The sequence below is a fragment of the Somniosus microcephalus genome, chromosome 14 (genome assembly GCF_052327205.1).
Source record: "Somniosus microcephalus isolate GS21.2 chromosome 14, FLI_Smic_1.0, whole genome shotgun sequence".
Classification (NCBI taxonomy): domain Eukaryota; kingdom Metazoa; phylum Chordata; class Chondrichthyes; order Squaliformes; family Somniosidae; genus Somniosus; species Somniosus microcephalus.
Genome location: NC_141000.1, coordinates 25,560,301 through 25,587,590, shown reverse-complemented (window position 1 = coordinate 25,587,590; position 27,290 = coordinate 25,560,301). Strand labels below are relative to the sequence as shown.

Sequence of the window (27,290 nt, the reverse complement as noted above, 5' to 3'; positions counted from 1 at the left end):
AGCGTTAATGATGGATGAATGTATTTTTGCCACACTCCCAAAAATCTTCTGGATTGACACGCTTAATGCATGGACTCTTCTTCAAAGCTTTATATGGCCTCCTAAGCACCAGTTAAAGGTGAATGTGCCAATTAGTTCCTGCTTGCTTTTCCGCTAACGTAATATTAATGATGCCTTTTATAAAAGGTGACATTACAATAGTGGAGAGAGTGGGCAGAGGACAGCATCACAGAGCAGTAGACATTATGAGGACAGACTCAATTTCAGGACACAGAGGCGTGGGTGTTTAGCAAATCCCGTTATATGTGACATGTTGGACAAGGAACATTTTACTCCAGTAAATGTGCTCTATAAATGCAAGTTACTGTTGTTGAGGAGTGAGAGGAGCAGCAACAGAGGACCACCAGTCTGAGTATAAGGCAGGAACGACCAGCAACCGATACTAGCCAGACAGTGTGAGTGCTTCTTTGCTCTTGTACCCTGTGCCCCTATTTGTAAAACCCAAAGTGCCCTTGTTTTTTTTTTACAGCTTTACCTACCTGTACATGTAATTAGGGATGGGCAATAAATGCTGGCCTTGCCAGCTACGCCCACATCCCATAAACGAGTAAAAAAACATTGTCAGCTGTATGTGTGAATAATTAGTCACTCTTCAACCTTTCTCAGCTGCCTCTTTCCAGGGTTTGGTAGTGCAGTGGTTATGTTACTGGGCTAGTAATCCAGAGACCATGAGTTCAAGTCCTACCATGGCAGCTTGAGAATTTAAGTTCAGTTTTTTAAAACAAATATGGAAATAAAAAGCTGGTATCTGTAAAAGTGACCGTGAAACTGTCGGATTGTCATAAAAACGTAATTGTTTTACTAACGTCCTTTAGAGAATTAACCAGCCGTCCTTACCCAGTCTGTTACCCAGAATCCTTGCAGCTTTTGTATTTAGTTTCTCTGATCACATATCAAGGACAAAAAGGATGTGTGATGAACTGTTCACCAGTAATGTGCTAACACAGTTTCAGTTTCATGTCAGCTTGCCAATTTAAGGCATTGCAACCCTCTAGTAATAGTCGGCTATAGACATGTCTAGACTGTAATTAAGATTTGTCTTGGCTAGGGATTATTTCCTGTTGTTTGATTGTGGAAAAACCTAAACATGTTTCATAAGGATACATGCTGCTCATTCACGGAACAATATATAGGGACTAGCTGATGTGGGCCGGTGTAAGGAGAAATTAAATCTGGCAGTGATGCCAATGTTCGTGAGCCATCACTGCATTTTATTTCTATTTATACCATGCAACTGTGGCTGCACTTCAAATAGAAAGTATCAACCTGCTCCCTTTTATATAAAAACACAGGCAATGGTGGAAATCTATAGTGGGTCAGTCAGCACATGTGAAAAGGGGTGTAGACCCTTTGCTAGCAATGAAACACAGCCAATATGCCGCCTGACAGACTTGTGGGGTATTTCCAGAAGTTTCTTTGATTTTTAATTTTAATTTCCAACCTTTACAGTTTTACTTTTACTTTGCTGCTGCTGGCCATACAGTAGGGTGACCATACGACCCCGTTTTCTGGGGACAGTCCTCGGATTAGGTACTGTGTCCCCAGGCAAACAATGCCCCCAGAAGAGTCCCCGGTTCAGAAAACTCCTCCCCGTATAGAGTCTTTGTTTATTTAAGCAGGAATTTACGGAAGCCCCGGAGGGAGATGCGCCACCTGTTCCCGCCCGGTTTGAGCTCAGGAATGGATTCCAGGAGCCGGATGAATGGAGGCGACAATGGTGGCCCCGCCTTCCCACAATGCAGCGCTGCGGCGAAAATGCCCCATCGATAGCTCGGGCCGCACTGCACTCTGGGGGATTGGGTCACCTGACCCCATATTTCGGCCAATAGAGACTGGCCAGAGGGCGGAACCTTTAAAATGCGCAGGAGAAGGCGAGGGCGCAGTGAGATCTGCTGGGTGAGTGGATTTACTTTACCTCAGATCAGTACGGCGCACCGTGGTTTTTTTACTGAATAAGGCAAGCTCTAAATTCTCCCACCGGGAAGAGGTTTCTGAGACAGAGGATCTTTCACACCTTATATGGAAAATCTCGCTCTGTTTGGAACAGATTTTAAATTGAGAAATTAAAAGTTAGTGTATTCGGGGACGAGTATAAATGGTACAGCACTGTCGCCAGAACACACGCAAGATTCGAGATTCGGTGTAAAGTGAAAATGGTGTTGTCTCTACGTGTATTCCACAGGCAGAAGCAACAAAGTCGTCCTGCCGGTTTTCTTGAAATGCTTTGCTGTACTCCTACTCTGCGTGTCCCCAGATTTGGTTTAGAAAATATGGTCACCGCCCCCCCACATACAGCTTGAGGGAGCTGGCAAAACAACCCACTCCTCAAACTCTAGTCACGCATGCTTTGCCAAAAGGAAGTAGTTACTTTAACCAGCATATAGTATTTTTGGAGGGAAAAATTGGGTCACGCCCCCTTTGGGGCGCTAACTTTGCCGGGACTCTACTTTTAGTGCCTCAAAAAACTTAGCACCCCCGCACCCGAAATTGAATGGTAGCGCCCCAAGCAGGAGGCGGGGCGCCACTAGAAGTGCTTCCCCTCCCTCTTGGGGCGCTCCAGCCCAATATCATGGCACAACGTGCAGCAGCGCCACGCGTGTCAGCTCGTAGCGCCACGGTACTACAGGCCTCCCTCCCCTGATTAAAGGGGAGGGGCCTAGCGCAGCGCGCAACGGGGGCCCTGCTGGATCACCGGGGAGCGGGCTGCCGGCAAAAGAGCCCGGCACTCGAGGGGAGTGCCAGGCTGACAGATCAAGGCCGGCACCCCGCAGCAGGAGGCCAGAGGAGGCAGGTGCTGGCAGGCAGCCCAGAATAAAATGGCCGCCCGGTACCTGCCCTTTAATTATCGCCATCCCAGCCGCAAACCCCGTCGGACATAGCGTCCGACAGTAGATCAGGGGACGCGAGTGAAGATTCCGTCCGGGGCACAAGCGGGGTGCTACGCACGGCGATTACGTCATCGCCGGAGGCGCAGCACCACAGGGCGCTACTGGCTATCGCCGCTACTAACCTCCCGCTGAATTTTGCGGGAGGCGTTAGCGGCGGCGCGCCCGGGCGCTAGGTGCTTTGCTCCCTGTTAGCGCTAACGGGAGGCACAAAGCAACCCAATTTTTCCCCCGAGATCTTTTACATGTCAGGCACTGTGAAGTAGAAATCATTCTCGGGTGGTAACGCAAAACGTGACGACAGCGAATCGGCCGTACGTTTTAATCCTCTCCCGATTTTATTCTCCATTGAATTCAACACAGAAGAGAATCGGGCGGGGTTTAAAATGGCGGCTGATTTGCGGTCGCTTGGATTGCCCCACTGCCCAAGACCAGTTTGTGCCCTCGTGCGTGCAGTATTTGTAAAATAAATAGTACAGGAAACTTTCGATTAACCGGCCCCTAAATAACCGGAAATGTCGGTTAACCGGCAAAATTCAGGAGTAGGTTCAGGTAACTTTTTTTTTACTTTTTTTACTCCATTTGTTGCTGTGCAAGGGTGTAGCTGCAGCTGTTGCTAAGCTACAGAGACGCTTGCAACTTGTGCCGATTGTTCTGAAGCTGAACAGGGTTTGTTGCTTTATACGGAGCTCTCGGCTCCGTATCTTTTACTATAGCGTTCGGTTAGCCGGAATTTTTGATGAACCGGCACCACATCGGTCCTGTCCGTGCCGGATACCAGAAAGTTTCCTGTACTGGTGGTTTGTGAGGTTTGACATTAGTGTCCTAGGATGGGATGTTCCATATCACCTTTCCCATTCTTGCCTCACTGGTTATTTCATGGTACCAGTTCTCAACCTTTTTGTGAGATTTTCTAAGTTTGTCCTTTTACATTGGCAAATGGATCTCACAAGATTAAGAGCAGAGTTTTGTCTGTCGGCTTCAAACTTGGTCCTTCTGATTTATTGCCATATTTTTTGTTTAATTCATTCACGGGATGTGGGCGTCACTGGCAAGGCCAGCACTTATTTCCATTCCTAGTTGCCCTCGAGAAGGTGATGATGAGTCACCTTCTTAAACTGCTGCAGTCCGTGTGGTGATGGTACTCCCACAGTGCTGTTAGGTAGGTGTTATATTCATTAATAAATAGACATTCTTATTATGAACACAGCTAGCTTTTGCTCGTTACTTTATTGAGCACATGTGGACTTGTACAGCATCTTGTAGAGGCTTCCATCTTGACTGCTGCCTTGTGGGTAGCCTAGCCTCATGGGTAATGTAGTCTTAATATAATATATAGCTGGGTAGTGTAGTCTTATACATACAGCTATATACAGCTCTACAGCTCCACCTAGTGTCCACTATAGAATGACATGCTATTGATCACTACAGTAGGGAGTTCCAGGATTTTGACCCAGCGATGTTGAAGGAACAGCGATATATTTCCAAGTCAGGATGGTGTGTGACTTGGAGGGGAACTTGGAGGTGGCGGTGTTCCCATGCGCCTGCTGCCCTTGACCTTCTAGGTGGAAGAGGTCGCGGGTTTGGGAGGTGCTGCCGAAGAAGCCTTGGCGAGTTGCTGCAGAAGAAGCCTTGGCGAGTTGCTGCAGAAGAAGCCTTGGCGAGTTGCTGCACTGCATCTTGTAGATGGTACACACTGCAGCCACGGTATGCCGGTGGTGGAGGGAGTGAATGTTTAAGTGGTGAATGGGGTGCCGATCAATTGGGTTTCTTTGTCCTGGATGATTTCATGTCATAAGAACATAAGACGTAGGAGCAGGGGTCGGCCATTCGGCCCCTCGAGCCTGCTCCGCCATTCAATAAGATCATGGCTGATCTGATCTTGGCCTCAACTCCACTTCTCCGCCTGCTCCCCATAACCCTCGACTCCCTTACCTTTCAAAAATCTGTCTATGTCCACCTTAAATATATTCAGTGATCCCGCCTCCACAGCTCTCTGGGGTAAAGAATTCCACAGATTCACAACCCTCTGAGTGAAGAAATTCCGCCTCATCTCCGTTTTAAATGGACGACCCCTAATTCTGAAACTATGCCCCCTAGTTCTAGATTCCCCCACAAGGGGAAACATCCTCTCTGCATCTACCTTGTCGTGCCCGCTCAGCATCTTATATGTTTCAATAAAGATCACCTCTCATTCTTCTAAACTCCAATGACATTCGGCCCAACTTGCTCAACTTTTCATTGGCGCAGGTAAGTCTATCTTTTTAACCTTTTAAGTTTGAGCCTGTCACAGCCAAATCCTCTCTTTCTGTTCATCCCATCCTCATTCCTGCAAACCCACCCACTTTGTTACCACTCCCTCTGGCCTATTTTGCCTGCTCCAGTTCCTGTAACAGACTCGAGGGGCTGAATGGCCTACTCCTGTTCCCCTGTTCCTGTAACAGGCTCGAGGGGCTGAATGGCCTACTCCTGTTCCCCTGTTCCTGTAACAGGCTCGAGGGACTGAATGGCCTACTCCTGTTCCCCTGTTCCTGTAACAGGCTCGAGGGGCTGAATGGCCTACTCCTGTTCCCCTGTTCCTGGAACAGGCTCGAGGGGCTGAATGGCCTACTCCTGTTCCCCTGTTCCTGGAACAGGCTCGAGGGGCTGAATGGCCTACTCCTGTTCCCCTGTTCCTGGAACAGGCTCGAGGGGCTGAATGGCCTACTCCTGTTCCCCTGTTCCTGGAACAGGCTCGAGGGGCTGAATGGCCCACTCCTGTTCCCCTGTTCCTGTAACAGACTCGAGGGGCTGAATGGCCCACTCCTGTTCCCCTGTTCCTGTAACAGACTCGAGGGGCTGAATGGCCCACTCCTGTTCCCCTGTTCCTGTAACAGACTCGAGGGGCTGAATGGCCCACTCCTGTTCCCCTGTTCCTGTAACAGACTCGAGGGGCTGAATGGCCCACTCCTGTTCCCCTGTTCCTGTAACAGACTCGAGGGGCTGAATGGCCCACTCCTGTTCCCCTGCTCCTGTAACAGACTCGAGGGGCTGAATGGCCCACTCCTGTTCCCCTGCTCCTGTAACAGACTCGAGGGGCTGAATGGCCCACTCCTGTTCCCCTGCTCCTGTAACAGACTCGAGGGGCTGAATGGCCCACTCCTGTTCCCCTGTTCCTGTAACAGACTCGAGGGGCTGAATGGCCCACTCCTGTTCCCCTGTTCCTGTAACAGACTCGAGGGGCTGAATGGCCCACTCCTGTTCCCCTGTTCCTGTAACAGACTCGAGGGGCTGAATGGCCCACTCCTGTTCCCCTGTTCCTGTAACAGACTCGAGGGGCTGAATGGCCCACTCCTGTTCCGCTGTTCCTGTAACAGACTCGAGGGGCTGAATGGCCCACTCCTGTTCTCACATAACATAAGCTTGGCTGAAACAATAACAGAGTTCCAAAACCAAACTGTTTGGAAGAGCACTAGAGCACCATAGTGAAGGCAATGAACAATGATGACTGTGATCCAGAGTAAGTGGAACAAACTACTTATAGAAATATGATTTGGGCTACACATATTTTTGGCAAACTAGCAAATTTAATCAGTAGGGAGTACATTGGCTCCCAGTCCAGCAACACCTAAATTCTAATCCTTGTGTTCAAATCTCTCCATGGTCTCGCCTCTCCCTACCTCCTCCAGCCCTACAACCCTCCGAAATCTCTGCCTTCCTTCAATTCTGGCCTCTTGCTTATCCCTCATTTTGCATTATTGACAGCTGAGCCTTCAGCTGTCTGGGCCCCAAGCTCTGGAATTCCCTCCCCAAACCTCTCCGCCTTTCTCTCCTCCTTTAAGATGCTTTGTAAAACCTACCTCTGTCCTAATATCTCTTTATGTGCCTCGGTGTCAAATTTGATCTGATTATGCTCCTGTGAAGCACCTTGGGACATTTTACTATGTTAAAGGTGCGCTCTGAATGTAAGTTGTTGTTGTTCTTGTTGAATGTCAGTTTAAAATGGTGAAGATTTTATATAGCGCAGTTAACCTGTAAAGAATTCGCCTCTAAGGCGCCTGCCTTGTTTTACACACTTTGTATAAAAATAATAAATTGCAGGACAACAGAGTATTACAGTTTAACTCTTTTATGAAGCATCAGATCTGTGATCTCAATCATACAGCACAGTGGGGATAAGATGGAGTTAGGACCCCCTGGGTCTTCCAAAACAATAGTAGTCCTTACAGATGCCTGCAGGCCAATGACAACTCAGCATGTGATCACATATGAATATAATAGGTATTCCTTACAGATGGCTGCGGGCCAATGATAATTCAATATGCAAATGTTACATCACCTTTCTTTTGAAAGAAAAATGTTATGCATTACTTTTAAACCTTTCTTCTACATAATGTTCTCGGTAGCATAAACATATAAGTAAACTCAGCATTTAACTAGCGCTGAAAACACCTCAACGTTTCAATAACGATGTACAGTTTTTTTTTAGGGCAGCAATCCGCCTACACCCTTTGACAGTTCACAAGTCAAGGATAACTCTAGGCTTGACCTCTCGTCCCGACCTTGTGTGGTATGGAACTGAGCATGCTCCTGAATCGGTCAACAATTCAGGTTCAGGTTTAGGTTCAGGTAAGTATGATGTGTTTTGTGTATTGCTCTGTTCATCACACTCTGTTGAACTGATCCTCTCATCGGAATGACGGTGTTGTTCCTTGGTGTTCAGGCGGTGCCTGCGATTGCGGCGGTACACCTGCCCTTCTGGGGTGTGGGCGTGATACGATCGCTCAGTGTCAGCTGGCTGGATGACGACGGCTGGCTTCCAGTAGTCATGCTCCTGGATTCTGACGGATTCTCCATTGTGCAGCGGCGGCAGTAGTCTAGCTGACCTGTCATAGTATCTCTTTTGGTGTTGCTGTCTCTGTACACGTTTTGCATGCACTTGCTTGCAGCTGACAACCTCTGGCTGCAGCTGCTGGTTGGTGCTTGGAAGGATTGAACGAAGTCTGCGGCTCATCAACAGCTGTGCTGGTGACTTGAAGTTGTCAACCGGAGTGTTGCGGTACTCAAGGAGACTGATGTAGGGGTCTCTTTTGTCCGCTTTGGCTTTGTCCATGAGTGTTTTTGCAATCTGGACAGTTTTTTCAGCAAGGCCATTACTTTGAGGGTAATGTGGGCTTGATGTGACATGTGTGAAATCCCATGCCTTGGCAAACGACTCGAACTCTTTTGATTTGTATTGGGGGCCATTGTCTGAGACTAAAGTCTCTACAATGCCATGCCTGGCAAAGGCTGCCTTTAGCTTGTGGATCACAGCTGCAGATGTGGTGCTGTGAAGCTTGTCCAGTTCAAAGAATCTGCTGTAGTAATCAACAGTCACTATGTAGTCCTCGTTGTTCCATGTGAACAGATCCGTTGCCGCGACCTGCCAGGGCCTGTCTGGGATATGGTGAGGTATCATGGGCTCTTTGACATTTGATGGGTGGTGTTCTAGACAAATGGAACATTTTCCGACAATGTCCTCAATGTGTTTGCACATTCCGGGCCAAAACATAATGTCACGTGCTCTTTGTTTGCATTTTTCCATGCCCATATGTCCAGCATGAATTTTTGTCAACATCTCTTCTCTGAGACTGGTAGGAATGATGATTTTCTCCCCTTTGAAGACGATTCCGTTGATTTGTGACAGTTCGTCTCTGTGGTTCCAGAATTCAGATATGCTCTGAGGGCATTTCCTCCTTTCCTCAGGCCATCCTTCATGTATGACTTTGCTCAGCAGTGTGAGTTGTGCATCTTTCTCTGTTTCTGCTCGGATCTCCTTCAGTTTTGAGTCACTCACAGGTAAGCTGTTGTACACCACGTGCACCTGCACATCCATGCCTTCACTGAGGCTGCTGTCCTGGTAGCTAAGAGACTTTCTGGAGAGCGTGTCTGCGACAGGAATGTCTTTGCCTGGACGGTGAATGATTGTGAAGTCGTACTTCTGTAGCTGAAGGATCATTCTCTGTAGCCTTGGTGGGGCTGCGGCTAGTGGTTTCCTCATGATTGACTCGAGGGGCTTGTGGTCAGATTCCACAATGACTTGTCGGCTATAGACGTACTGGTGGAAACGCTTACATCCAAACAGAATTGCATATAGCTGTTTCTCGATTTGAGCATAGTTGATTTCACTGTCTGTGAGAGATCTGGAAGTGTAGCCGATGGGCTTTCCTTCTTGCAGTAATACTGCGCCTAGTCCGTACTTTGACACGTCCACTTGTAGTCTGAGCTCTTTGTTGGGGTCGAAGTAGGCAAGAACTGGTCTTGGTTCTCTGGTGATTAGGTCTTTCATTTTCTGAAATGCTGTGTCATGTTGTTTGACCCACAGGAACTCATTGGATTGTTTGAGCAACTGACGCATGTGTGCGTTGATTTCGGAGAGGCTCGGGGCAAACTTGGCTAAGCAGTTAACCATGCCTAGTACTGTCTCTAGCTCTGTGCGGTTCTTCGGCGGCTCCATCTTCTTGATGGCGGAGATTTTCTCTGGATCTGGCTTAATGCCATCAGTTGAGAGGCAATGCCCGAAATAACTGATCTCGGTGGATCCGATTATGCTTTTCTCGGGATTGAGCCGGATACCTTTCTCCCATGATCTTTGTAGCATCGCACGGATGTTCCTGTCATGTTCCTCTCTATTCCTGCCATAGATGAGGATGTCATCTACGATTGCGACTACTCCGTCGAGGCCTTCATAGGTTTCGTCGATCTTCCGCTGGAATTCATCCTGAGCTGAGATAAGATCAAATGGTAAACGCAGAAATCGGTAGCGTCCAAATGGTGTGTTGAACGTTGTTAGCTTAGATGACTCTTCCGTGAGCTTGATAGTCCAGTATCCTGATCGTGCGTCCATTACACTGAAGTAACGTGCTCCCACTAGCTTGGGTGTGATGTCATCTAGCATTGGTAGAGGGTAGTGAGGGCATTTGATAGCCTTGTTCAAATCTCTGGGGTCGAGACAGACTCTGAGCTTGCCTGTACGTGGTTTCTCAACCACTACTAACGCGTTGACCCACTCTGTCGGTTCTGTTTCCCAGACGATGATTTCTGTATTCTCCATGCTCTGCAGCTCCTTCTTCAGGCGACTACATAGAGCAAGGGGTATCCTTCTCGGTGGGCAAACCACAGGGGTTGCTGCTGGGCCAAGGTGAATAGTGCATTCACCTGGGAATAGTCCGATTCCTTTGAAAACATCAGCAAACTCCTCCATGACGGTCTGCTTCTCAACCGGTGCTGTCAATGATAGCACTAGCTTGACGAGGTCCATGTCTAAATATGCCTTTAGACCTAGCACTGGAGGTGCTCGAGTGTCAACAATGTAAAAGTCCAACATCATGTCGCTTTCTTTGTACTTGCATTTCATCACGCATGTGCCTTTTACAATGAGCTGCTCACCCCCATAGCTGGTCAGTCTACATGAGGTGGGCTGTAGCTCACACTCATCCTTCAAGCTGTGATACTCACTCAGAGGAATTACATTAACCTGAGCTCCAGTGTCTAGTTTAAACTTAAGCTCTTTGCCCTGTTTTCCTATCTCAATATCGGCAAAGGCTTGCTCAGTCTCTGAAATCTGTTTTTTCTGTGACACAGAATCAATAAACAGTTCCTCTGCATTTGGCTCTCTATCTGGCATTTGGCTGTCACTCACTGTGTGTACTGCTTTCCGAGAACAGTCCTGCAAACTTTAGCAAAGTGGTTCCGTTTACCACATTTAGTACATTGCCTTCCTTTGGCAGGGCATTGCTCCTTTTCTCCATGCCAGCTGTTTCCACAATATCCACAGTTTTTGAAGCTTTTTATGTCTGTGTCGCTCATTTTTAGAACTCTGAAACATGCTCTCTGGGCGGTGTTCTTTGGTGTGTGTCTATTAACTGCGTGCACTGTCTGTTCACGCGAACTGCTCGTGGCGCCGGTTATGGTTTTCAACTGTGCTTGGGCTATCTCGTGCGATCTAGCTATGTCCATAGCTTTGTCCAGCGTTAGCCCGGACCCAACATTCAAAAGTTTCTCTCTCACTTTAGCTGAATGTATTCCAAACACGATGCGGTCTCTGACCATCTCATCTTTATCGGCATATTCTCACAGTCTTTTACCAGTAGTTTTAACTCAGTCATGAACTGTTCAAACGACTCACTAGCTCCTTGTACTTTCTCCTGAAACTTGTACCTAGCGAATATCGTATTTGTCTTGGGCATCACATATGATTCAAAACGGTCAAAATAACTATTCAGTACCTTTGCTTCATCTGTGGTGAGAGACCATGTGTTAAAAATGTCTCTCCCTTTTTCTCTGATCCACAGGAGTAGGTAGCTGCATCTTTCTTCCTCCCCTTTGCTTTTCAGCAGACCTGCGAACATCAACTCCACGTGTTGCTTGAACTTGCGCCATTCTACAGGTAAGTTCAAAGATTCCCAATTCATTCAAGGTAAAGGAGCTCCAATGATGTCCTTTTGTTTATTGGAAGACAATTTCTGCCGCCATCTTTGTATGACCAAATTTGTCGCCAATTTATAAAACATTACACTGACTTGGTGCTCAAGAATTCAAGTCCTGGTATGATCTTCAGTCAAGTTGTGGTGACTGTAGCTAGAGTCAACCCAATTTGTTTGGAAAATGTAAGATACAATCTGGTCAACAGGCTACTTGAAATCAGATAGATAAAAATAAATATAATTGCTGTTCTTAGCTTGACAGCATTGGACACAACCAGAGGGAAATGAATACCACGCAAATATACCAGAAGAAAATTTTCCTGGAGATCTGGTGGCCAATGTGAACTCGGTTCGTCTGGTGGGAATAGGGCGGTGGCAGGCTGAAGATTGCGGTGTTGTACTTCCCACGCCGCTCCCACCTGCCGCCATTTTGCCCGGGATTTTCAGGAGAGGTGGCCCAGGCTCTGGCCTGAAGCAGCATGGAGGAGCGTCATTCTAAGTATTTAAATCAGGGTCATGTGATGTCAATAGGAGCCCAATGCCATTTTCCTAAAAAAAAACCTGATGTAGCACGCAGTCCTGGACCTGCCCGGTGCTGCTAGGTGGTACAGGAATGGAACTTCAACTAATTAAAGGGACACTCGCCTTCAAGTACACAGATCATTGGTATCTGTTTGCACTTTGCCTGGCTCGATTTGTTCACAAGTTTTCCCATTACAATTCACTGATTTTCAGTCTTCTTCTGCCTCACAACCGTCAGGAAGCCCAAGGCTCAAGATGGGAGTCAGCTCGGCCAACTTCCTGTTGTTGGGGCAACAGGTGCAACAGAAGCAGTAACAGGTCGGGGGAGCTCAAGGAGATGCAGTTGGGACTCTGAGGAGTTCACACATGAGGAGGGCTGCTCGCGGATGCCTAGAGTCAGTTTTCTCCAGTTTACTGAGGAGCAATGCATCAGGAGGCTGCGTTTCTCCAGAGAGGGTGTCACAGACCTATGCAGGAAGTCCTGCACCCTACTCTCCCAGCTGGCCACACATTGCCTGTGGCCGTCAAAGTAACTGCGGACCCTTTCCAGGCCACAGCAGGGTAACCTCAGTCACATTAGTCAATCTGAAGTCCGTGTCTGCAGCAAACAAATCATTGTTGTCCTCTTCGCCAAGACCAATGACTTTATAACATTTCCCATTGGACGCCAGCTGGAAAGGGCTGTAGGTTTTTCTGCCATCGCAGGCTTTGCCCAAGATCAGGCTCTGATTGACCGCACCCATGGAGCCATCAGAGTACCACATAGAAAAGCCTACCAGTGAATGCTCAGCAACCTCACAGAGTGGACACTCCAAGATGGAGAATCAGAAAGTGCGGGCAGGATGAGAGATAGTCATGTACAAGGAAGTGGCTCCAGTGTGGAATGTGAAAGCAGAGGAGTGCAATGGTTTGCGTTTGTCCCCAAATGCTGTTTGTGCCCGTTGTGAGGGCAGCAACAACAGGTGAATGTGTGATTGGAATGAGAAGGAGAGATGGTGCAGTGTCCCCTTGTGATTGGTGGAGAAGCATGTAGAGTGGGGGAGGGAGGAAGAACTGTGGCCCAAATCAATGTGCAGAAATAGAGAGAGGAAGACATTGTTGCCACTCTTGCTGTCCGGGTCAGGTTGTTGAAGCGGTTCCAGCACTGAGCCCAAGTCCTGAGGGGTTGATGGTGCGAGTGTTGGCATTGCCTGCCACCTCCCTCCAGGCCTTCCTGCAGCATCTGCTGAGGCACCTACCTGCCACCTGAGGACAACAGGACCTGCCTGTGGGCCCTCACCTGCTCTACAAGCCCCTCCACCACCATGTCAGGGAATCGAGGTGCCCTTGCCTGCGACACGTTGCCCTTCACCAACTTCCTGATGGCAGCACACTCTGTTAATGGGCACTGGGCCCACGGGAAATCCCACCCCCCAATTACACGGTGTGACCATCACTGTTGGAAAGGAGGGTCGTAAAAGGAGGACAGAGGCAAAGAAGTTTAGGGAGAGAGCTCCAGAAGGTGGGGCCTAGATAGCACAACCGCCAAGCTAAACTACTATCCACTCAAACAGACTCCAACACAACAGCATGACCCATCAAAGTCCAGTCTCATTTCTTCCACTAAGGGGCAAAAATAAATGCCTAAAACTCACAGGCCACAGTGAAGCTGTTTGAAATAATTTGAACAGGAAACCTTGGGAACGTTGCTGGAAGATACTTGAGTCTACTGAGCTCAGTCAAGAACATCTTGTAGCTAAAGTGAATTGCAACAACCTGCTTTTATCAAATATATTAAAAGAAAGTTGTACATTTTTACCCAATAGACCTTTAAAAAATTGCGGTTGAAATATTTCCAGTATCTTTGACATTTGCCCGACTTCGATACCAGCCTTAGCTCAGTGGGTAGCACTCTCGCCTCTGAGTCAGAAAGATTTTGGTTGACACTTTGAGGGAGTGCTGCACTGTCAGAGGTGCCATCTTTCGGATGAGACATTAAACTGAGGTCCCTTCTGTAATGTTCCCTGTAATTTTTTTCGGGCCACAAGTCCCCTTTAAGGGGCTGCGCGGCCCATGTAAAATACCACACATGTGCGGTTTTTCTATTGAAAAGCTGGGAAGCCGGCTACACAGGACCCCTGCAGCGCTGTCCGCTGCCCAGCTTACAGGTGAACGTAAAGGATCCCATGGGGCTTTTCGAAGAAGAGCAGTGGGATAGTTTGAGAAATCTGGAAATAAAAAGCCAGTATCAGTAAAAGCTTGACAGGGTAGATGCAGGGAGGATGTTTCCCCAGGCTGGGGAGTCTAGAACCAGGGGTCACAATCTCAGAATAAGGGGTCGGCCATTTAGAACTGAGATGAGGAGAAATTTCTTCACTCGGAGGGTGGTGAATCTTTGGAATTCTCTACCCCAGAGGGCTATGGAGGCTCAGTCGTTGAGTATATTCAAGACAGAGATCGATAGATTTTTGAATATTAAGGGAATCAAGGAATATGGGGATAGTTCAGGAAAGTGTAGTTGAAGTAGAAGATCAGCCATGATCTTGATGGGCTGAATGGCCTACTCCTGCTCCTATTTCGTATGTTCTTATATTCTTATCTAGAGGCCAGTTACAGAACAGTATAGATAGAGGTTTGGGAGTCAGTGATTTTCCCACAGAGACTACTGCTTGCTAGAAAGGGATTTAAGAGGGAATGTCATTGTTTAAAAAAAAGGGGGAATTTCCTCATGTTTGAGTTTCCATAAACTGCAGTATAAAGCCAACCTTGGAGAATGTATTTCCTAACCAGTGCTGTTCTCTTATGTTTATTGTGCTCATTCTAAATTCCTCTCTGCGTATTTTCTATAGTTACCCCTTTGGTTTTAAACGAGTTAACAAAAAATGTGTTAAAAAATACCACGCACAGGAATTTAGTAGAAGTGCGTTTGAGTGGGAACAGCACTGGTTGGAGAATAAAGCTCTTTGGGAGGTGGTAAACCGTGGTGCTACCCCTGGGCTTTGAGCTGGTTGTAAACTTTGTTTGGCTAATACAGGTGCATTAGGCAGAAGGCATTGATAATGGAGATAGGACGGGAAAATGGAATTCAGGTAGAAGATCCTGGAGGGGCTGTATGGCCCACTCCTGCTCCTGTTTCTTACGTTCTTATGTTCTTTACATTAAATATTTTGGGCAAGGCTGTATTAGGGGCTAGGGACAGGGTCACTGGCAAGGCTTGGAAGCTAAGCTAGAGCCAGGCCTGGTTAGTACCTGGAGGGGTGACCATCAGGAAGACCAGGTGCAGAAGGTCACGGAAGGAGCCCCGAGGAGGGGCGGTTGGTGAGAAGGTCACGGAAGGAGGAGCGGCTGGTGAGCAGGCCCGGGCGTTGGGCTGAAGATTGTCGGACAGGAGGAATGGTGGAAATGGAATGGCGGCGCGCACAGACGCAGCGGCTTTGCTTCTCCCAGTCATGGGAGCTTGCAAGATCACATTTCGTTGTTCATGTACTTGTGCAATGACAATAAAGTTGAATTATTATTATTATTAAAAGAGTCCACACTGTGCCTTCAGCCTAGTGCTCTGGAATTCCCTCCATCGCCCTCTCCGCCTTGCCACCTCTCTGCCTCCTTTAAGACGCTCCTTAAAACCTACATTTTTGACCAAGCTTTTGGTCACCTGTTTTATTGCCTCCTTTGGCGTGGTGTCGGTCTTTGTTTTGGTTTTGCTCCTGTGAAGTGTCTTGGGCCCAATATATAAATGCAAGTTGTTGTTGTGTTAGTTTACTAAAAAAAAAACTAACGAGCAAGTCCATTCAAACATTTTTTTCTTTTTTGTTTGAGCAAAACAAACTACATTTCCTAAAGTGTCTGAATACTGTATTTGTGGAGGCGTGGAAACCATTTGTTAAGTTGATTGGCAGGCGTTTTGGTATACCTTAGAAAACCTCATCGAGTAAATTCCTTTCAACAAACACATGGGGAACATTTTTGCCAGAAATCTAGCGGAGCCGAATCCCCACTCGCTGTAGAACCCGCCCGATTTTCATCCTATTGGATTCTCAGTGATCCCTTCCATTATTTAGCGTTGTGAGGTAATCGGCCAGGCGAAGACATGGGCTCACCCCACTGTTCTAACGTTCCCTGCGCCCACTACACTGACAGTTTTAATCTTCTATTGAAGACGCTGCATTGTGTAGAAATTTTTGTTCTTTTTTTTTAACGGGTGAAGCTTCCGTCGATGGTGATGCCCTATTGCTCCCCATTTTCTCCGCCCCTCAAGTGCCGTGAAGATTAGGTGGCCCGTGAATCGAGGGGCCTGCCTGTCAGCCACTGCTGCTCATTGCTGGACCTCCACCTGGCCCCTTCCTGTGAGGCGTAGCTGAGACTGGGGGCACCTGATAGTGTTTTCAGTGATTTTGACTTGTGTTTAGGCCGTGATATAATGGACACAGGGAAAGTCATCTGTCAAGCTGTCGTTTGCATTGTAAAATGAAAAAATTCTGCGGAGGTTGAGGAATGTTGATGCTGGGAAATGGAAAACTTGTGATATCCTGCAGTGTCAGCCGTGGTGTAGGCCCAGGTTTACAGCACAGCACAGGGTGCAGAGCGAAACAACGGGGCCTAAATTTGATGGCACCCAAGAATGGGTCTGAAACTACTGGCGAGGTCAACTCCTGCACCTGTAGAGGCTCCAGGGCTGTCCAAAACCGGTCCTCCGGCCTTGTTGGAATAAATCCAGTGATCTGTATGGGGCCAATCAGACACCACAATGCAGCTCATGCGTCCGGGCGTTTGGAATTTCAGATGGCTTAACACCAAGCCGCCCACAGGTAAATTGGTGAGTGTGGGGCGACAGTGGCCCAGGATATTAACAGGGAGGCATAAAGAGCGCTGCAGCTCCTACTTGTAATGATCAGTAACATGTCATTCTAGAATGGTACACTAGGTGGAGCTGTATGTTTAGTAGGGGGCTACCCACAAGGCAGTAGTCAAGATGGATGCCTGTACACTAGTCCACATGGCTGAATAAATGACTAGCTCAAGCTAGCTGTTCATAATGAAAACGTCTATTTATTTATGAACATAACACTACTGGCTCCACATTAAGGGAAGTTTAAACATAAAGTTACAATACTGTGTACAGAGTAGACTGTTAAAGCAGTCTATTGAGTTTATAACAACAATAGCTTGCATTTATATAGTGCCTTTAACTTAGTAAATTATCCCAAAGCGCTTTACAGGAGCATTATCAAACAAAACTTGCAATACTGTCTACAGACTCTTACAGTTCTGTGCAGCATAGTCTGTAGACATTGGGCCGTATTTTCCGATCGGAGGCTTCCTGCGTGCGGAGGCCTCCGATTGGGAAAAACCTACAAACTTACCCGAGGGCTCCCGAGGTGCGTATACTTCCGCTTCTGGGCCTCTCCAAACTCGAAATGCGCAGGGCTCACGTATCCCAGGGGCGCATGCGGTTCGCAAGCGTCCCTGGGATCACGTGGGCCATAGGGAGCCAATGGGAGAAGGAAATCTCCCTTCATACACTTGACAGATAGACCTGTCAAATATATGAATGGAGGTCACCCCAAAAACACTGTTAAACATTAAATAAATGTTAAAAAAAAATTGCTTTTTTAAAATGAGTTCAAATTACAATAAATTAAATATTTTAAACAAAAATTTAATTTTTTGAAAAAAATAATTAAAATTTTAAGGGGCTAAAAATAATCTTACCTTTTTTAAAAGTATTTTAAAATGATAAATGTTTTTACCAGGCGTAAGATTTCTAAGGGTTTTCTGCAGGCGGAGGTTCTGCAGAAAGCGGAACTATCCGCCCGCAGAGGCCCTTCTCCAGGGCAGGCGTCCGATCTGTGAAGAGCATTCGGTATTTCCGATGTCCCTACGGGTGTGTACAAAGCCCGTACCCACCTGTAGGCATCAGAATATACGGCCCATTGTATTAGCAGCAAAAATCTGTTGAAACAAAATCATTTTTGAGTTGCTGTCAAAACATTTTTTTAACATTGATATATAGTCTTCCTTGTTTACATTTTTGCCTCCTTTTTGACAGGATCTAGTATGGCAACAGGAGGTGAGATGAATGGCTCAGGAAATTTAATGGACTTCCTGGATGAATCAGTCCCAGAGGTTGGAATGTATGAGGACTTTCACACGATTGACTGGTTGAGAGAAAAGTCCCGTGATACTGACAGACACAGAAAGGTATTTTACATTTTTTTATTTGTTCATTGATGGGATGTGGGCATCACTGGCAAGGCCAGCATTAAATGTCCATTCCTAATTGCCCTTGAGAAAGTGGTGGTGAGCCGCCTTCTTGAACCGCTGCCATCCGTGTGGTGAAGGTACTCCCACAGTGCTGTTAGGGAGAGAGTTCCAGGATTTTTGACCCAGCGACGATGAAGGAACGGCGATATATTTCCAAGTCAGGATGATATGTGACTTGGAGGGGAACTTGGAGGTGGTGGTCCTCCCATGCGCCTGCTGCCTTTGTCCTTCTAGGTGGTAGAGGTTGCGGATTTAGGAGGTGCTGTCGAAGAAGCCTTGGCAAGTTGCTGCAGTGCATTTTGTAGATGGTACACACTACAGTCACGGTACGCCAGTGGTGGAGGAAGTGAATGTTTAAGATGGTGGATGGAGTGCCTATCAAGTGGACTGCTTAGTCCTGGATAGTGTCGACCTTTTTGAGTGTTGTTGGAGCTGCACTAATCCAGGAAAGTGGAGAGTGTTCCATCACACTCCTGACTTTTGCCTTGTAGTTGGTGGAAAAGTCAGTAAGTGAGTTACTCATCGCAGAATACCCAGCCTCTGACCTGCTCTTGTAGCCACAGTATTTATGTGGCTGGTCCAGTTAAAATTCTGGTCAATGATGACCCCCAGGATGTTGATGGTGGGGGATTCGGCGATGGTAATGCATTGAATGTCAAGGGGAGGTGGATAGACGCTCTCTTTTTGGAGATGGTCATTGCCTGGCACTTGTATGGCATGAACGTTACTTGCCACAATCAGCTCAGGCCTGAATGTTGTCCAGATCTTGCTGCATTCGGGCAGAGACTGCTTCATTATCTGAGAAGTTGCGAATGGAACTGAACACTGTGCAATCATCAGCGAACACGCCCACTTCTGACCTTATGTTGGAGGGAAGATCATTGATGAAGCAGCTGAAGATGGTTGGGCCTAGGACACTGCCCTGAGGAACTCCTGCAGCGATGTCCTGGGGCTCAGATGATTGGCCTCCAGCAACCACAACCATCTTCCTTTGTGCTAGGTATGACTCCAGCCAGTGGAGAGATTTCTCATTGATTTCCATTGACCTCAATTTTACTAGGGCTCCTTGATGCCACACTCGGTCAAGTGCTGCCTTGATGTCGAGGGCAGTCACTCTCACCTCACCTCTGGAATTCAACTCTTTTCTTATGTTCTGATTAGATTTTTTGCTAAAAGCTATCCAGAAGATTGATCACCAATGCATTTTTAGACAACTATGCTGTATAAAAAAAAAATGAGTTCATATTTCAGTGCCCATTTTCCCCAGACGTCAGGCATGTGCTATCTGAAACTGAAGCCAATAAGCACGTCTGTTAGAAAAGCCTTCCTAGACCGCCACAATGATGAGGCGCATCCCATGTAATACACCATCAAGGGTGCAAATGTGGAGAGATAGATGACACAATACATCCAGTCAGTGATACAATACATTCAGTGTGAGCTGCCATCAAAGCTGTCAGCAGAGACTCGGTCATGGTAGGTGCCATGCATGGTAGTTGTTCATGGAGCTGATCACTCGCTCCATGTTGGACAGAATGCCCTCCATGCTCTTTGCGAAGCCCCAACACTGCTGCAGCAGGACTCTTCCATGCTCTGAGCCATTACGCACAAGCTTGCTGGCGAGGTCAATGAACTTTTTCCAGCGTTGCAGCCATGTCCTGTGAGATAAGCACCTGGTATTGATCTCCTCAGCCACCTTTTCAGCTTAGCAATAGAGGTGTTGCCTGGAGGGCTTTCTGCACCCCAGGGGGTACAGTCCGCTGCCAGGACCAGGGCCGCCAAAGTGGAATTGGAGAACCTGGGGACCAGATCTACAGGTCTCACAACCATTTCTGTGTTCACAAGCGTTCCCTACTGTCTGCAGCCAGAGGCCACCTCCCCTTTAAGAGGTGCTGGCTGCCTTGTTCTAAATCCTCTGAAAGGATTAACTGGAGATTGCACAGGGATAAAGTTTTGGAAGTAGTTGGACATGTGTAATCGTAGGCCACCTCAGCTTTAAGTAAATGAGGTGAAGTATTTGTACAATATCTTAAATTAGATGCAGTCCAACCATTCCCTGATCCAAATGAAGCAGAAATATATTAAGACAATTACAATGCTAAATTTAGGTCTTTCACACGTACTTTATGGCAGGGAGTGTTCAACTGATTGACACGCTCAAAGCCCAGGCAACTTATTGTTGGTATCTTCATATTTGTCCTGTTTGAATTTTGTGGGCCTGGAGGTTTGCAAAAGGGCTGTTTTTAGTGCTGTTACCTCATTGGTGGGTGAATCCAAAATCAGAACGAGGAGTCTGATAGTAACAGCAGCTCGAGATACATGTAAACTTACGGGAAACATGGATATGTGGGCTTGAGACTCCATGGTACGTATCTATAAGTACATGAGGGCAACACCTTGGACAACCCTTGCTTTATAAAGCCATCCTAAAGTTAGGAAGTTTGCAAGGATTAGGAGCTATGCAGTGTTTATACAAAGTGGCTTGGTCCAGGCATCTCCTTTAAAGCTATTCCAATAAAGATGACTTAATTCAGTACCATAAATAGGGGTGCCATGTTCTGGCCAGTCCAAAATGGGGCTAGAGCGTGAGGGAGCGAACAGTTAGATCATACTTATTTTGTTTATTTATGGGTATCAGCCATGACTCAGTGGTAGCACTCTCGCTTCTGAGTCAGAAGATTGTGGGTTCAAGTCCCACTCCAAGCACCTAAGCACAAAATCCAGGCTGACACTCCAGTGCAGTGCTGAGGAACAGCTGCACTGCTGGAGGTGCCGTCTTTCGGATGAGATGTTAAACTGAGGCCCTGTCTACCCTCTCAGGTGGACATAAATGATCCCACGGCACTATGCCGGTGCCCTGGCCAATATTGATCCCTCAACCAACATCACCAAAACAGATTATCTGGTCATTATCACATTGCTGTTTGTGGAACCTTGCTGTGCACAAATTAGCTGTTGCATTTCCTACATTACAACAGTGACTACACTTAAAAAAAACAAGTACAGGTTGAGCGTCCTGAATCCGGCAACCTCAGGACCGAGGCCGAGCCGGTTTTTGTGTTTTTCCGGACTTCGGAACATGTTTCTGATGTCCGAAGTCCGGAAATATCGCAACCTGGGCTCGGGTGTTTCCGGACTTCGGACATTAGAAACACGTTCCGAGTCCGGAAATGCCTGGGCCCAGGCTGCGATATTTCCGGTTTCTGGACGTCACCTTGTAGCTTTTCTCCTCGCAGGCCTTGTAGTCCTCGCTTCGTCACAATGCATGGTAAGCCTCCCTCTGTGGTTTTTGCAACACAGTACTCTGTAACTGTACTTAATGTCAGCTTCCCGGCCTGGATCTTTTGTTACCATCCTCAAATTTGAAAAGGAATGTACAGTACTCAAAGCATGAAATATAATAAAGGTTTTCATTTGTAAAACAGTTAAGTTATGAAATATAAAACAGTAAATGAAGGCTTTTATTTGTTAAACAGAGTAAAAATAAACAGGTCCAGTTACAATTGGCTGGAGGTTGTGCTTGAGGTAGAGGGCTCAGCTATGATGCCTGGGGCTGATGATGGGCCAGCAATAAGATTATCAAATGTGGAAATTACTGGTGTAGTTGCACGCTGTAGGTCTTCGGCCTTCTGTTGCGACATCTTTTGAAAGATATTGAATATTGTTGTTTGTTTAAATAATTTGGGCTTTTCTTTCACTAATCTTGCCCGAATTCTGTCGACCTGCAGTATTTCTTCTTCACTTATCACAGAATCACAGAAACCTCACAGTGCAGAGAGAGGCCATTTCGGCCCATCGAGCCTGCACCGACACATATCCCACCCGATCCCCGTAACCCCACATATTTAATCCCCCTAACACTAAGGGTCAATTTTTATCATAGCCAATCAACCTAACCCGCACATCTTATGAATCTTCGTTGCTCTAAGGCGTGAATTAATTCTGGACAAAGATTGATTGCTTTGTCAATCGGCACTTTTTCGACTTGATCACAGGCATCACCATCATCCTCACTGCTTTCATCCTTTTCTTCTGGATGCAACAACCCTCTGCGTGATTCCTTCATCTGTCACTGCCTGCACCGTGGGAGCATTGTTGTCTATGTCCATGACTCCTGCGACATCGTCCTCATTCAATTCCTGCTGTCTCGTCAGCATTGTACATTTGCTCAGGTGAAAGGTTTTCATCAGCAATTAGTTTGATGAACTCATCAATATAATTTTCAGCTGCCTCACGCTCTGCTGAGGCTTTCTCACCACATACTTTCAGTTGCCTGATGCCATGACGCCTTTTAAATTTGGCTAGCCAACCAGAAGAGTGCTCGCATGGAGTTTCAATCCCCAGTTGTGCATGGAATATTTTAGCTTGTTGCACCACCATTGGGCCAGACAAAGGAACCTTTTCACTTCGCCTCTGTCGCCACCATTCCATCACTGCTCGATCCAAATCATCACGTTTCGGCTTCTGCATACTTGTTCTCTTACTCATTTCCTTATGAACATTACTTTCCGCATAAAACTTCATGAGCTGTTCTTTCTGTTTTCTAATATCATAGATGGTGGAGAGTCCAACACCATACTCCTCACTCAATCTTCTCACTGAAGCACCTCTATCTAATCTCTGAAGTAACTCAACCTTCTTGGCAATTGAAAGTGAACTATGCTTCCTCTTTCCTTTATCTGAACCCATTGGGGTATCTGTTGGCCTTTTTGACATGTTTGCAATGACAACACAAATTCACAGTCTATACCTGTGCAGATCTTTAAATCAGGAAAAACACCACAGCAATGGAGTCAGGTTGGGTGGGGTCTGATCATGGGATGTAGGTGGGTCAGCTGGGGTCTCAGCATGGGGTGTAGGTGGGTCACCTGGGGTTGATTCTGGCCGAAGCGACTTGTGTGCTGTGCAGAGTTAATTCTATCCAAAGGGACTTGTGTGCTGTGCAGAGTTGATTCTATCCAAAGGGACTTGTGTGCTGTGCAGAGTTGATTCTGGCCGACGGAATTTGTTTGCTGTGCAGAGTTGATTCTATCCAAAGGAACTTGTATGCTGTGCAGAGTTGATTCTGGCCAAAGGAATTTGTTTGCTGTGCAGAGTTGATTCTATCCAAAGGGACTTGTGTGCTGTGCAGAGTTGATTCTGGCCGAAGCGACTTGTGTGCTGTGCAGAGTTGATTCTGGCCGAAGCGACTTGTGTGCTGTGCAGAGTTAATTCTATCCAAAGGAACTTGTGTGCTGTGCAGAGTTAATTCTATCCAAAGGGACTTGTGTGCTGTGCAGAGTTGATTCTGGCCGACGGAATTTGTGTGCTGTGCAGAGTTGATTCTATCCAAAGGAACTTGTGTGCTGTGCAGAGTTGATTCTATCCAAAGGGACTTGTGTGCTATGCAGAGTTGATTCTGGCCGAAGGGACTTGTGAGCTGTGCAGAGTTGATTCTGGCCAAAGGGACTTGTGTGCTGTGCAGAGTTGCTGTGGACCCAGGAGCAGTGGTGCGGTGACTATGAAGACCTGGCCTGGAATTGGTAGGATTGGCGTTTTTATTCTTGCAATTTTTGTCACTGTATAGTAGTTGGATTTCATTTTTTGACTTTTCACTCAGCCCGGCTGGTGGCGGAAACGGTTTGACAGGCTGTCCGGATTCCGGAACATTTTACGGATTCCGGACGACCCTGCCACCAATCTTCCAAAGATGTGCGGGTTAGGTTGATTGGCTATGATAAAATGTGACCCTTAGTGTTAGGGGGATTAAATACGTGGGGTTACGGGGATAGGGTGGGATATGTATTGGTGTAGGGGTTACGGGGATCGGGTGGGATATGTGTCGGTGCAGGCTCGATGGGCCGAAATGGCCTCTATCTGCACTGTGGGGTTTCTGTGATTTCTGTGATCCCGGAGTCCGGATTCCGGATTCCGGAACTCCGGGTTTCGGACGCTCAACCTGTACTTCATTGGCTGTAAAGCACCTTCGGACCGCCTGAGGTTGTGAAAGGCGCTACATAAATGCAAGTCTTTCTTTTGTTTTCTTCTCTTCACATGACCCACTCTATTTATTTTTCTCCCTAGCTTACTTTACCTTTTACTTACTTTACTGACATACTGATGTACAATACCCAGGATTATCCATAGCCAAGACTATTCCTGTTTAAGACCCAATGCTTACTCCCTTCATGCACTCATTTCATAAAACACAATTACATGATCAAGTCATTGTGTGAACTTGAGGGACATACAGTATTATGGTTGTGTACAGCAAACCAACCACTGACACGGTGGCGGAAGATTGTTTGTTTGACGTACAGCGGCTCTGGTTTTTTTGTTAACCCCTTCGCACTGTGTTAGGGATCAAAATTGAAAGCTAGTAAAGGAATCCATTTTGTACAAAAAGAATCCATTTTGTAAAAATAAGCCATTTTATATCAGCTCAATGGTTAAAAGCTTAAAACTAGACACCTGCAAATGTAGCTGACAGGTAATATCCGTAGAATGTCAACAAATCTGTAAAGCTGCTGCGATCGCCATACAAAAACTTTGCATTTAAATAGCGCCTGTAGCAAAGTAAAACGTCCGAAGGCGGTTCACAGGAGGGTTATCGAACAAAAAGAGGCATCGAGTCAAAGAAGGAGATGTTTGGACAGGTGACCAAAAAACTTGGTAAATGAGGTAGGTTTTAAGCAGTGTCTTAAAGGAGGAGAGCGAGGGAGAGAGGTGGAGAGATTTGGGGAGGGAATTCCAGGGTTTAGGGCCTAGGCGGCTGAAGGCACGGTTAGCAACAGTGGGGTGAAGGAAGTTGGGGAATGTACAAGAGGCCAGAATTGGAGGAGCGTAGAGTCCTCGGAGTGCAAATCCAGGTTGACGGTCATGGAGGACTCCATGTTTCGAACTCATTCTTGGCGTAAAGACGCAGGATTACTGCCTCTGTCTATAATATTGTACAAACTACATTCCTAACACCTGGAATACTGACCCCAACTGGTGTCCGCAGGGATGAATGACTGCAGTGAGAATTGTACATTATGGCATCTTAGTAGGGAATGACTTCAGATTAGTTTTGAAATAATATCGCGCCATGTCTGTAACGTAACATTTTAGATATGGGGTTCATTTTAACCTAATCCACCCAACAGAAAACCGACAGGATCAGTTCAGGCACCCTGTTTATAGCCTGCCTGATTTTACTTTCCATTAAAATCATTAGCAAGTAAAACATGACCGGGGGTGCGGGGGGGGGGGGGGGGGTGGGGGGTGGGGGATGGTGTAAACCTGGAGGTGTAAACCTGGGGGTGGTGTAAATCCGGGGGGTTGTGCAGGGAGTGGGGGGGTGCTGTGGGGGTGTAAACTGCAGGGGGGGGGGGGGGAGGTGTGTAAATTGGGCGGGGGGGGTGACGTGTGGATGTAAACCAGGGTGGGGGGGGCGTAAACCGGGCGTGGTGTAAACCGGGCTGCCAATCCAATCGCTGTCAGTTTGGGGGGGGTGCGTAAACCGGGCATGGTGTAAACCGGGCGCAGTGTAAACCGGGCGCGGTGTAAACCGGGCGCGGTGTAAACCAGGCGTGGTGTAAACTGGGCTGCCAATCCGATCGCTGTCAGTTTGGGGGGGGTGCGTAAACCGGGCATGGTGTAAACCAGGCGCGGTGTAAACCGGGCGCGGTGTAAACTGGGCGCGGTGTAAACCGGGCTGCCAATCCGATCGCTGTCAGTTTGCTGCCAGGCAGCTTCAGTTAAAACCAACCTCTCCCCTCATGGATGGAGTTTTGTTGTGAAATTTCTTTTGAAAGCAGCATTTGGTTTTCTAACTAACATGAAAAGTCTTTTATTTTCATTTCTGCGTTGTTTAATAAGTTAAATAAAATCAAAATTGATCAAAATTGCCATTGGTACAAAATGAATATTTTCTGTGCAATCTTTCAGTCACACTGTGAATGTCGGGGCACTGTGAATATAAGGGTGTTCTCCATGGTCATTCTATAAACATAAAGCTATCAATTGGGAATTCAACTCTTCCTCTCCCAAGATCATTCTGTAAATGTAAATCTACTAAATTCTTCATAGACATCCTGAGAATATAAATTGTCTATTCCTCCAGGATTATATATTATCAATATGTATCGACTTGGTCTCCTGCAGGTACTGTGAATATAAAGTCACTACTCCAGCAGGATATTATAATTTAACCCCCATGGATGTGCTGTGAATAGAAATTCCCTGTTCTTCAAGGGTTCTGCTGTTAATGTAAATTCACTAATCATCATGAGCATACCGTGAATGTGAATTAATTATACCTCGCAATTGTACTATCAATATTAATGCACTATTTCCCATGGTGATTCAGTGAACACAAATCCATTGTTTCTTGTGGGTATACTGTTGAAACAAAGCCAATGTTTTAAATGGATGAAAACCCACTAATTCTCATGATTGTTCTACGACTATAAAAACCCCCCTTTCCCCATGGACACACTGGGGGGGATTTTAACTCGGGTGCGGGATGGTGTTGTGTTATCCGAATTTCGTGTTTCCCACACGAATCTAAATGGATGTGGGAGATTGATGCAATTTTAACTGAATTGACCAACTGATTTCCAACGTGTGGGAAGCCTTTGCAAAGGGGTTTTTCATGACTGAAAGTTCCCTCCGATGACGTCATCATTGCTGCTGCATTTAAGGTCCACAGCAAGCCTTGCTTCTTCTGCAGACTGCCAAGCTTCTTGACTGTGCAGTGTGAGGGAGCTGCAGCAAATATGACAAGCGGGAGGGCCAGATCAGCTCCTCACTTTGACGAGGTGGCACTGCAGGCATTAGTCGATGGGGTTAGGGCCAACAGTGGGAACAGTGCTCTTCCCTTCATCAGGGAGGAAGAGGCCTCCCACTCAGACCAAGGCAGTGTGGATGCAGGTGGCTGAGGAGGTCAACTCCTTGGGAGTCACCCGCAGAACCTGGATACAGTGCAGGAAAAGATTTCATGACCTTCAGCGCACTGGAAAAGTGAGTATGAATTTCCCATCACCCTCAATCTGATCCCCATTGCCTCTCCTCACCAGCACTCAGCTTTAGCAATCTCTTCCTCCACATCCCACTTGACACTGACATCCATGCACCCTTACCCATTCCCTCTCTCTCTATGGTCACATTCACATAA

At 46.9% G+C, this 27,290-nt stretch overlaps 1 protein-coding gene across 1 annotated transcript in view; it reads left to right on the top strand.

The window, feature by feature from the left end:
• LOC147107382 (H(+)/Cl(-) exchange transporter 4) overlaps positions 1-27,290 on the top strand; it is a 109,676-nt gene that overhangs the window by 31,086 nt on the left and 51,300 nt on the right. Inside the window, exon 2 of the mRNA XM_086006370.1 lies at positions 17,940-18,091. Coding sequence (XP_085862496.1) covers positions 17,948-18,091 — 144 coding nt within the window. The 5' untranslated portion in view covers positions 17,940-17,947. The remainder of the gene's footprint in view (positions 1-17,939; positions 18,092-27,290) is intronic.